Source organism: Triplophysa dalaica, chromosome 4, assembly GCF_015846415.1.
Source record: "Triplophysa dalaica isolate WHDGS20190420 chromosome 4, ASM1584641v1, whole genome shotgun sequence".
NCBI classification, from domain to species: Eukaryota; Metazoa; Chordata; class Actinopteri; order Cypriniformes; family Nemacheilidae; genus Triplophysa; species Triplophysa dalaica.
This window is the reverse complement of record NC_079545.1, coordinates 23,452,830-23,465,954: the sequence shown is the minus strand read 5'-3', so window position 1 is coordinate 23,465,954 and position 13,125 is coordinate 23,452,830. Positions and strand designations below refer to the sequence as shown.

At 37.8% G+C, this 13,125-nt stretch overlaps 1 protein-coding gene across 1 annotated transcript; it reads left to right on the top strand.

Moving 5' to 3' along the window:
* The first annotated feature begins 1,519 nt into the window (after positions 1-1,519).
* Positions 1,520-12,417, top strand: gucy2d (guanylate cyclase 2D, retinal). The gene is made up of 19 exons (XM_056746043.1): positions 1,520-2,330; positions 2,696-2,997; positions 3,484-3,859; positions 3,979-4,060; positions 4,161-4,278; positions 4,370-4,489; positions 4,659-4,742; positions 5,849-6,025; positions 6,187-6,343; positions 6,637-6,786; positions 6,941-7,089; positions 7,274-7,437; positions 7,518-7,710; positions 7,958-8,132; positions 8,826-8,924; positions 10,650-10,744; positions 10,887-10,972; positions 11,093-11,181; positions 11,270-12,417. Exons 1-18 carry the CDS (start codon positions 1,520-1,522, stop codon positions 11,178-11,180), a joined length of 3,426 nt encoding a protein of 1,141 aa, XP_056602021.1. The 3' UTR covers position 11,181; positions 11,270-12,417.
* The last annotated feature ends 708 nt before the right edge of the window (positions 12,418-13,125 follow it).

Below are 13,125 nucleotides of genomic sequence, written 5' to 3'. Positions count from 1 at the left end.
AGTTTGAAAGGATTTCCAAAACAAAATGAATTGTTTTAAAAAAAATTATTTTTCTTCTCAGCATTAAAAAAGTACTTTATAAAGTATTAATTAATCACTTAGTAAAATGTCTTAAGTACTTAATATTACATTTGCTAGTGATGCTAAGTAGCCATCTAGCAAATATGAAACATTTGTATTGATTTGAATTGATCATTTCCATGTCATTAGATTTACATAGTAAAATGAAGATCCTTTAATTAAATAACTGAGAGATTGAAGAATGCAAATTACAGGACGTCCTTTATCAGCCTCTAACTTTTCAGCCTGTAAATTTAACAGTGATTTGATCTTTAATCACAGGATCACATTAACAAGAAACAACACTGTAGGTCCAAGAATTCGAAATTCCAATAACTCAAGAATCCTTTCAGTTTACATGCAGTTTGTCAAGTGATGTGTCTATTATTTGACACCACAGACAGATCACCACAGGAATAGTGCAAAACCGGCAGGTCTCGTGCAATCTTCCGTAATCCTGATTTGTGTCAGCATTGGTCTAATAAGCAGAGTAAAAGACATCTAGAGAGGGGCGGAGAGAGAGTTACAATAGAATTCTATACAGGGAAGACATGGATTAGAGGATGCAGAATAAAGAGGGCCATAGAGAGGTCAAAAGATACAGAGTGATGATTTTATAAAGAGATAAGGTAAACTAAGAATAAGGTTGGTTAAACCTCACGTTATTTGGCAGTTACTGTGGTCTGGCTAATGAAGGTAGAGCTCTTTTATTGTAATCTGCATGCTGAGCAATGAAGAGAGAGAGAGAGAGAGAGGAATGGGCAGACAGCCTTATAAGAGTCGTGTAATTGTTCACCCTCGCTCCACCTTTAAACCTGACAGACAGATGGCACATGAGTCAGGTGAGGAACTAACTGGTCACCTGATTAGAACAAAAGCCTGATTTGGTTAGATTAGATCTTTAGGATCACGATGAGAGGACAGTATCATAAGAGGGTTGAAGAACATTGCTTCTCAATGTCACTCTGGTCACCACAAGACTCTTAATAGCAAACATGATTTGAAGTTTGATCTACTGTTAATGGTGCTAAGGAATAATATAACCTTCGGTTTCAAAGTTTGAGCCACAATTTCACTCTCACAATTGTAATAGAGAAACATGAACATACTCAAGTTTACAATTCACATCATACAATTTCATATGGATTAGCCACATTGTAAAACATTATAAGGTCCCATAATATCAGGTTGGTATGTTTTAATTATGAAAAAACTAACTTGTCTTTTTCTGTTTTCATCCCTCATTTTACCCCCTTGCCTCTGTGCCACCAATACGGTCTCTCAAGCAGACACTGATGGCCTGGTATTGTGTAGTAGTTTTGGGCTAGGGCCCCTAAGTGGGTAGAACCTAAAACGAGAGCCGGGTGTTTTTGGTCCACTGAGTCATCAGCTGTCATCATCAGCAAAATAAACGTTCCCCATCATTTCAGTTAAAGTAAAGTAATAAACAAACAACAAAATGGCCGACCACAGAAACTCTAGTTTTCTTCGCCAGTCCCACCACCCACGATGGCAGCCACAATCCTCCAAAAACAGACGACAAAAACAAACTTCAAAGCACAAAGTTAAAAACACTGGTAGCTCAGTGAGTCATGTGTCTTTTACCCCAGTCCTAGGCACTTTCCACTGGTGGGGTAACTGGTTTCTCCTTCCACTAGTCATCATTTCATATCTGCCATGTGAGGCCTGGGGCACCACCTTCAAAATCGCCATTGTGGGACCATGGGTGTGTGACCCCATGTTCTCCAAAGCCCTGCCAGACCTGGCAGCCCGACTAGCCACAAGCCGCATCAACAAAGACCCTGAGCTTAATAAAGGTTACTGGTATGACTACACACTTATCAATGAGGACTGCACAGGCTCCAGAGGACTGGCTCGCTTTGCCGAGCTGGAGGGTTACGGTTCGGCTTTTCTTGGTCCAGCAAACCCTGGGTACTGCACTTCTGCTGCGCTTCTAACGAAAAATTGGAACAAGGGAATCCTGTCCTGGGCTTGCCTGAAGGCTGACATGAATGATGGAATGTATCCCACGTTTCTCCGGCCGCTTCCGCTCTCCTCCCGCGTGCTCTTTTCCGTGTTGCGCTTTTTCCGCTGGGCGCATGTTGGGATTATAACTGCAGAGAGCGACATGTGGGAAGCGACAGGTCATGAACTTGCAGCATCCTTGCGTGCTCTTGGCCTGCCAGTTGGTGCTGTTGTCACCATGGCATTGAACAAGGAGGGGCCACGGCGAGCCTTGAAAGTAATACGGGAAACAGATCGCGTGAGAGGTGAGTTCAATTAATTATGTTTATGTTTTATTTTCACCATATTTTCTTACTATAAATAGAATTAAAATCACTGAATGCCACTAAACATTTGTTTCACAATGTACAACTCTGATATGATGGGATATAAAAAAATCTCTGACTGCTGGTATGCAATGTTATCCATAATCACCTACATTGGTGATGTATGATTATCCATATAATCATTTATAATCTATAATTGAGAAATGCTTATTAGAGGTTGTTGATGAAACATGCTATGATTTAAAAATATGAAAGTTAATATTAAAAAAGTTTGCTCATTTTGGACAGATCATTGACTCAAATTTAATCTTTATTCAAAAATCTTTTTCCTTTCTTTTCTGCAGTTGTCATCATGTGCATGCACTCCGTTCTGATTGGTGGAGAGGAACAATACCGGTTGCTAACCACAGCAATGGACATGAGAATGATTGACCGAGGCTATGTCTTCATTCCTTATGACACACTTCTGTATTCACTGCCCCATAAAGATGTAAACTATCCAATTCTGGCCAATGACACCAAACTGCGACGGGCGTATGATGGGGTCTTAACAGTAACTATGGACCAAGGGGAACAGAACTTTTATGAAGCCTTTAATAAAGCACGGGAATCCTATGACATCCGAACCAACACGCCGGCTGAAGAGGTAATAAGTCTGAACTCGTATTTTTGTTATGTTAAGATTTCTACTAGAGACCATTATAGTTTGCATTAAAACCAATACAATTCCCTTTATAACCATTGAAACATTTTCTCAAGTTGTAAGCAGGGCTCTATTGTTTTCAGCAGGAAAAATAAAGAGGTTTAATTTTGTGTTTATTTTCAGATTTAGGAAATTGTTAATTAAAGATTTTTTTTATATTAAGAAGCTTCTGTAGACTGTAGACTGTTATGCCTGACATGTATTTAGTGATCTAGTTTTTTACAGCCACTTCATTTATGTACACATGAAGTACTTACACATAAAGATCTCACAAAAAAATATTTGGAGTCAACAAATGACACAGCGTTCTTTATCATATAGCCTAATTCATGTAGTTAAAAATATAATATTTATATATATATATATATATATATATAATTATAATAATAATTTTGAATAATGATAGTTTTAATGTTGTTTTTTCTGCAGGTTTCTCCATTTTTTGGGACCATCTATAACATGCTCTATTATATAGCCATGGCTGCAGAGCAGAGTCGAGCTGCGAGTGGAGGGCGCTGGGTGTCAGGCGAAGTTCTAGCTCAGAATGAGGGTGGATTCGAATTTAATGGCTTTAACCAGTGGATATCATCAGGTACCAACGGAGAAGGGATGCAGGCACGCTACGTCGTCCTGGACACAGATGGCTCTGGGTCAAGCCTGCACCGTACACATGCCCTGGAAGCGCCTCACACTTTCGGAAAATACGGAGCGCTGAAGTACCTGGGGAAATCAATTCATTTTGCGGGAGCTTCTCCAAGCAGGGACTCAAACTGTTGGTTCAGCCCTTATATTGCCTGTAGTGGAGGTGAGCGAGCACATTTTGACTGAAGTTGAAGAATTTCAATAAATTAGATTTTGAAAATTTGTTAAATTGCACGATGATGACATTATTATCATCACTGATCAACGTAATAACTGTTGCAGGTATAGATGGTGTAACCCTCTTCTTAGTCTTCCTCTTCTGTGTATTGGTTTGTGGAGCGGGTGCCTGTATTCTGCACGTCAGGTATGAGTTTATTCTCACTTAGGATATCAGATAACCATTGTGGATTAAACAAGATTAACATGTTACTGATAAACAAATGAGCATGTTGCTGTGTGTGCAGAAAATACGGGCAGTTGGGAATATCAGGAGTGTTTGGTGGAGGAGAAATTGGAAATGCTACTAAAATAATTCTGACACTGGATGACTTGGTCTTTATTAACACCACACTCAGCAGGAGGGTCAGTCACTATCTCGCTGACTCTCTCTCACTCTCTCGCTTTGTTGTTCAAAGACATTGACACTCTACTTTTTTGTTGTCTCCCCCCGTAGAAGCTGAACGAGGAAAGTATGTTAAAAAGTCAACCTGATGTTAAAACCCCACGTCACTCAGTTTCAGCTCGCAGTTACATTACATCAACTCCCGAAACCTCAAACGTTGCTGTATTTGAGGTGTGGGAGATGTGTATGTGTGTGTGCTATAGACATTTTACAAATTGTCAGAATTGTATTTCATCTATATTGATTATAAGTTCTTAGTCTTGTTTGTAAATCAAGTCTGATTATGATTTGACTATTATGATTAACTTAACGTTGTGTCAATATTTTTCTGTTTTGTCAGGGTGACTGGGTTTGGCTGAAGAAATGCCCCTGTGAAGCAAATGTGTCAGACATCAGTGACAGCACACAGGCTATTTTTATCAAGGTAATAGAAATATAAGTAAGGATGAGTAATACGAACAGAATTTATATTCTGAAAGGGGTCATAATGCGCGAATACGTGTTTTTGTGTGTCTTTTGTGTTTTATAAGTTGCCCATGCATGTATTAGACCAGCCCATTCGCACCAATTGCGTATAAATAACACGCGCTGTGCATTATCGTATAATACAGACGGCAAATTACGATTTTGCGTCCATAAATACGCCTTTTTTTGCGTGCATATGATACGCCAATTAGCGTGTTTGCATATTAAACAGCAATTTGTCTCATTACCCTGTCCCCTAACCCAAACCCTAAACCTAATGTTAGCGTCCGTGCATATTATAACCTCTACCCTAACCCAAACCCTAAACCTAACATTATTATTTTAATTGTTTCAGTGTTTCCTCTTCATGTACGTTTTAAAATGGCTGCTCTCCACCCAGGTACAAGCAAACATTGGCGTATCATATGCACGCAAAATCGCAATTTGGCGTACATATTAGACCATAATGCATAATGCAACGGGGTGTTATTTATACGCAATTGGAGCGACCAGGTTGATTGGACACATACAAATGCAGAAACTAAAGTGTCGGAACAAAAGATGCATTCGATCTAAAAGCGAATGGTCACCCAGACCTGCCTGAAACGCCTCTTGTAACCACACCCCACAAATCTACATTAGTTTGTGGTATAATTGGACTGAGACCGCCCAAATGTATAAGCAAGTAAGGTTGGCGTACCTGTCAGTACAATTGCTTTGGAACATGATGGTCCAAATATGGTATGGCGTTACATTTACATCACACGCTTGCAGTATTTGACCAATCACTACGCACTGGTTAACTGGCCAATCATAGCACACTTCACTTTTCAGAGCGATGAGCTTTTTAAACAATCCACTAATTTCAGAGAGGCGGGGCAAAGAGGAGATACAAACATACATGGTATGTGAAAAATAAAGTGTTTTTGAACCTCAAATCGAGTATACACATTGCATTACATCTAAAACAAACGATATCCGTGTCATATGACCCATATGAACATTCCTCTATGTCAACTTCTGTAATATCTCAGCTTCAATGTGTTTCCCTCTCTTACTCTACAGCTCAGAGATATGCGCCATGAGAATCTGAACCTGTTTCTGGGCCTGTTCTTGGATTCTGGCATATTTGGCATTGTCACAGAGCACTGTACCAGAGGCAGCCTGGAAGACCTGCTCAACAATGAGGAAATGAGACTGGACTGGATGTTTAAATCTTCTCTCCTCCTTGACCTGATCAGGGTGAGACATTAAGGAGACGAAATTGTCAGATAAGAGATGCTGAAAGGTTGCCAGTTAAAACATGGTGGACAGTGTCAAAAATGTCTCCTGGTCTTGATTTGTCAGTTGTCTGTTTTCTGTAATAGTCTTCTCAGTGTCCTCTCTATCTTTTACTTTGTCAGGGCATGAAGTACTTGCATAATCGTGGAATTATTCATGGGCGTTTGAAGTCAAAGAACTGTGTGGTTGATGGACGGTTTGTTCTGAAGGTTACAGATTATGGCTTTAATGAAATCATCAACTCTCAAAACATCTTCATGGTGGACACCAAACCTGAGGGTATGCATTACGAGTATGCATTATAAGGTTAAAATCATGAGAACCATGAGCCAGCTATTCTTTTTAGTTGTCTGTAAAGGATATTGGTCTGTAGCCACAAGACTTTACTAGGTGTCCACTTTTATAATACGATTCTCAGGCTCCAAGCACAATAACATTTCAAAGATCTTCAATCAATAACCATATTTTGCTGATCCTCAAGATGTTCAGCTGTACAATCTGGACCATGTTTCATCATGCTGCAGTGGAGATTAGATTTTTCCTTTTTTTAGATTTTACTCTTATTTCTACAGATTTGTTATGGACAGCTCCAGAGATCTTACGAGATCCTCAGCTACAGAAGAAGGGAACATATGCAGCAGATGTATACAGCTTTTCCATTATCATGCAGGAGGTGATCTCACGCTGCGCACCTTTCTGCATGCTAGACATGCCCCCTGAAGGTTAGACATCCACACCCTCAAACACATTTTTAGAGCAGAATATTTTTCCATGATTGATTTTTTACATGTGTCTACATCCTTTAAAACTGGGAAGATCTATATTTGAGTTCAACCTGGTTTAGATCTGAATGCAGATGTGTGTGTCTGTGTGCAGAGATTATAGATAAGGTGCGCTCTCCTCCTCCATTGTGTCGACCTACTGTGTCTATGGATGAAGCTCCACTAGAGGTGATTCAGGTTATGAAGCAGGCCTGGAGTGAAGAGCCTGACAAGAGACCTACGTTTGAAGAGATTTTCAGACAGGTATTTTCTCTCTATCTCTCTCTCTCTCTCTCTCTATATATATATACATATCATGCTTAGACACACATGCTCATAAATGTTTAGCAGACATATGTCAAAACACAGAAATGTATCTGTATTCCTAAATCTATAAGAGGTAGATGAGTAGTTTATTCTTCCTTACCTTATTATTTTTCATCTGCAGTTTAAGAATGTAAACAAGGGAAAAAAGACAAATATAATTGACTCAATGTTGCGGATGCTGGAGCAGTACTCCTCAAACCTGGAGGATCTGATTAGAGAAAGGACAGAAGAACTAGAGGTAGAGCGTCAAAAAACAGATGCTCTCTTAGCTCAAATGCTGCCCAAGTGAGTCTCACCCAGAAATCTTCATATCTGTTCATCTTTCAATATTAGTTTTTTCTATAATGCCATTCTCTCATTTCCAGGTCTGTGGCCCTGGCATTAAAGACAGGAAAGCCAGTCAAACCAGAGCACTTTTCAGAAGCAACACTGTATTTTAGTGATATTGTGGGTTTTACCACCATCTCTGCTCTGAGTGAACCTATCGAGGTGGTCGATCTCCTCAACGACCTTTATATTCTCTTCGATGGAATCATTGCTATCCATGATGTCTACAAGGTTTGCATGATCTTTATGTTTTATGTTTTACTGGTGCACTCATGAAACTTTTAGTTAAAGAAAGAAATAAAGGAGTTCAGATACTTATAGTTTTATATCTCTTAATATAAGAAATTGAGTTGCATTTTTTGCAGATCAGTTACCAAATAATTTCACCTAAACACAGAAAACAACCTTAATGTGTGCTGTATGCAAATGCATCACAGTTTGTTTCACCAGAAACATTATATGTGCCATTTGTCAATAGGTAGAAACTATTGGTGATGCATACATGGTGGCATCAGGGGTTCCCAACCGGAACGGTAACCGGCACGCAGCAGAGATGTCTAACATGTCTCTGGACATTCTGCATTGCATCGGGACCTTTAAAATGAGGCATATGCCTGATGTCAAAGTCAAAATCCGCATTGGACTCCACACTGGTGAGACTGATACAAACAACGTTTAAAAAGCTCATAATAAAAGACATACTGTAACAAATTAGAAATTCACTGCATGGCTTTTCCGTTGTTCATCTTCTGATATACATTAAATGTACTGAATAATAACCTGATTACGTGATTTTTTGTTTAAAATTGGTACCTATCTTTTATCTGTGGTTTGGCTGTCCAGCAGATTTATCTCCCTTGTGGTCATTGTAGCAGCTCTTTAATCCACGGCTAAAAAGAAGTGCCAGAAAATTCAGACTGGGTTAAGGGTGGAGTTAACACAGTTACTCCAATCACTTCACTCCTATATATTAAATGCATTGTCTAATGAGGTTATTTATCAAAAACAGTCCATATTTGATCTCATTTTCATTAAGATGATGGTCTAGTAGTCTTATATCACCAAACTGAACATAGTGCTAAACGTAAAAACGTATTTACTCTTCTGATCTGATGCATGTGTATTTCAAGAACAAGTGAAATGTAAATCTCGCCGTCATCCAATTAACAGATTCATCCAATTTAAGTACCACAGCGTCGGCTCTCTCCTCTGCCTCACAACTCAACTTGTTATAGAGATCACGTTGTGCCCATACTCTCCATTCCTGAAATTCTGTGGTTGTGACAGATAACTCAACCCGACCAAATGGCATTTATTCACTTTAGATATATTTGTGTGTGTCTCAGGTCCAGTAGTTGCAGGTGTTGTTGGGTTAAAGATGCCTCGATACTGTCTGTTTGGGGACACAGTAAACACAGCCTCCCGAATGGAATCCACAGGGTTGCGTGAGTACATCAAACTATGTATATGTGTGTGATAATAACAATGTAAGCATTTTGAAGCTGATTCTTGGAATCCGTTATGTGTGTGTAAGGATCAGTTTGAGGTCTTGGTAGTTTGTACGGTGTACTGATCAGCAAGTGCATGTCAGTGAGTAGCTCAGAGAGCTTAAGGTACAGAGTGCTCTGTAATCTCTTAAGAGTTTAAGCCAAATTAGAAAGAAAATTCTGCTTTAAAGCTAATGTCCTCTTAGAACTCAGCCTCTGCTATCACCCTGAACTGTCTCACCTTTAATCAGACCTTCTGCCACATTAATCCCAAAGCGCTTGCCTCACCTGAAAAACATTTTGTGCTATTGAGCATGGGAAATGTGTGAAACGTGATTAAAGATTTACTAGTGTATTCAGAGTATGTCCCAGATTATTTATTGACCTTTGTGTGTTACATTATCATAGTACAACAATGATAATGTTTGTCTACAGTTTATTTGTAGATTTCACATCTACTAGTATGGGTCTGGATGTTCTCACTCTTGCAAAAAAACTTTGAAATCGTATTAGGTTTGGTTAGATCAGGGTTTTTCAAACTCCGATGCCAGGGTCCCCCAAATATGGAAAACCCTTTTGTGAGGACTCATTTCCTTAAATAGCCTATATCCATCCATACTGTAAAAATGATTTGTTGTTTTAACTTAAAAAAATTAAGTTACCCATCTGCCTAGTTAATTCCATTTCGCATAAAATTCACATAATAAGTAATATTTTACGTTTTATTAACTCAAAATGTTAAGGCAGTCAGGTTACTTACTTTTTTAAGTTGAAACAACAAATCATATTTTACAGTGTATATTTTTTGCATAAGGAAATGCTTAAACTATCAATTGTAGGTGTGATATTATAAAGACAATATATGAAACAATTGGCTATACGTAATGTTGGATGTATAAACAAATCCTAAGAAATATTAGGGATAGTTCACCCAAAAATGAAAAATGTGTCATTATTTACTTGTGTTGTTCCAAACCTGTATACATTTCTTTGTTCTGCTTAACACAAAGGAAGATATTTGGAAAAATGTCAGAAACCAAACAGATCTCATCCCTCATTGGCTCCCATTATTTTCCCTACCATGGCCGTAAATGGGGGATAATATGTTTGGTTACTGACATTCTTCCAAAGATCTTTCTAAGTGTTCAGCAAAACAATGAAATTTATCAGGTTTGGAACAACACGAGTAAATAATGACTAATGACTCATTTTTGGTTGAACTATCCCTTTAAGGTCCCTTTGGAAGTTCGTTGAGGCCCCCTAGTGGGTATACTGTGATTTATACAGCAACCTATCAAAGCATTTTAAAGGGTTAGGGACATACTTCTATCTAGTGGTTGAGTATCAGACTCAAATCTATTGACATTCCTGAGTACAGTATGTACATTAAAACAACAAGCATAAGCACTTTTTGCCTGTGGCTATTCTGAACAAATATTTAACATTGTTATCTTGGATGGATAAACTGTCTACAGCTGAGACATCATCTGTATTGATGTTATATACTGAATGTGTGTTGTTTGAATACAACAAGAATCTTAAAACAAGTTCTTATACTTCAATAGAGTATAAAGTATAACGGTATAGCCTACATTTTAGGTAAGAGTGATTTTGTTTTCATGTCACCATTTTATTTATTTATTTATTCAATCAAATTTTTATTTACATGCCTCGTTTCCGCAGCTTACAGAATTCATGTCAACCAGAGTACTGTTGAAGTCCTGAATTCCCTCAAACTTGGCTACAAAATAAATACTAGGGGCAGGACAGAGTTGAAGGTACACACATTCACAATCATGTGTTCACTCACAGGAACATGCAATATGTACCAAATGTCCAAACTTCATAAATGCTTTGAAGCTTGGAGGACATTTATTACAATCACATGGGCATATCTGTTTTTCTATCACTGTCTAATAGGGTAAAGGTGTAGAGGAAACGTTTTGGTTGGTTGGGAGGGAAGGTTTCGACAAGGCGCTGCCTGTACCGCCGGACCTCACTCCAGGGTAAGAACGTAATCTCTAACATCTTTGCTGCATTACATGAAAATGTTGTGGAGTTCATTGAACAGTATGGCAAAGCACTTTAAACCAAATTATGGTGTTATTTTCTTTGTTGTCACAAAGGGCAAGCAACCATGGTATTAGCTTAGATGAGATTCCGGTAGACAGGCGACAGAAATTCCTGGATCGGCAGAAGAACATGGGAAATTGAGGTAAGAAACCCACATTTCGAATGTATACCAAACAGCTCTGTTTGAATTGAGGACAGCGCTTAAATTCTGCTTCTTTGACCTTTGATAGGATGTGATGCTTCTGCACCAGACTGAAGTCAAGAAATCTCAGCGAGTGGGAGGGGTGCCAAGGGTAAATTGAGGTGTTACTGTTTTTCCACATGGGTCATTTCACATTGAGAGAAAGAGACACCTGGACATCAGATATACTCCGCCTGCTGAAAACATTCACTGAACCAACTGCTATGGATTGTCACTGAGGACGGTTTAAAAACCAGAAGGATTGTACTGAAGTTCATTTAATACTAAATAATAATGCTAAAGACAATGTTGAGATAACAGCTCATCAAGACAAATGAGAACAACAGCACATCCATCATCCATCTCTGCAGTTATGTTTTCTTCAATTAATCCACAAGAGATTTTATTCTTTGTTTGTTTGTTTGTTTCTTAATTGCTAAAAACAAAAAAAATGGTGCTTGTTTATAATGCACTAGCACCTGGCAATTTAGTTATAACAGTGGAATAACACCTGTTATATATCCATGTATTGAAATTATTTAAACTAGGACATTTTTTACTAGAATGCCACGTGTTAAAATTGGACATTCTGCACATTCTTTTTTTGTGAAAATGCTTTTTATTCATTTTCAGCAATGCGGTACAATTTCAATGAGCAAATGTCCTACAAATACTTTAAACCCAGGATTTTATGGCAGACGATCACATGGACTCATTTGAGTGGCTTAAATGCAGTTCAAAGCAACAGATATAATAAAAAGGAAACTCAAATGAGCATATTAAACTCAAATTGTCAGATTTCGAACATGACACATTATTCAAGTCATTCTGTGTGTAATATCCTGATGTCAAACCCTGTGGAGCCATGATGTGCAGTTCATTATCAACGACGAAGAAAATGTAACCAAGTTATCCAAAGATTTTCTCTGCACTATTTTGCCTGAGTATAGAGTCCTCTACATATACTACATACAGTATATGTTACAAAAGTCACATTGTGTAAAGTCATTGCAAGAAGGGGATTTCAATTTTGGCTTAGGCTAAAGTGTGAACCTCTGTCTACTGATACCTCAACCACGATTTGTATGTTATAAAATGAAGCAAACAGGGAGCTACAGTCAAAGTAGAATGTATAGAAGCTGAATCTCAATTGTAAATCACCATTTTATCTTGTCAGTGATTGTGTAAATAAAAGCTGGTTTAGTGGTTGTGCAATATCGTCATTTGAAAAGTAAATCTTACATATGATGTTTAGCTCAATATTAATGAAGAACCACATTTCCAGAATATTTTTAAGTACTTAATATATTATTTCATATTTAATGTATCCTCATATTTTAAGGCCTTATAAGGGTAGTTGACAGACTTATGTTGACAGGCTTATGTAATTGACCTGTGGTGTCAAAAATATTGACGAATAAAACTATTAAGATAAATCTCTCTTATGCTATTTTATATTATAAATATGAATCTCATTAATATAAAACAATGTAATATTATTAGTTTGTTTTAAACATTTTGCTATGTCACACCATAGGACACGTTTAAACCCACACCCATTAACTTCTTTTATATGGAAGCATATGTGGTGCAAAATTCAATTTGCAATGTAATATGCAAAATGGCAATGCAGTATGTAAATTGACAATACAATTGTGTATCTAAATATACAAATAGCGAATGTGAAACATAAATAAATTCAATTATATAAATTACATTTGTCAGTTCCTACACTAGTTTTAATAAGTTATTTAAATGGATATTTTTAACGCTCTTTAAGTTGCAAAATTAAAATGCCTTTACGCAATGACGCTGTACCGGGGTGGGGGCGTGGTCATCTCGAAATGCATTTTCAAGTCCACATTGAATTTTGCACCACTCAATGCACTGTGTGTAAATGAAAAT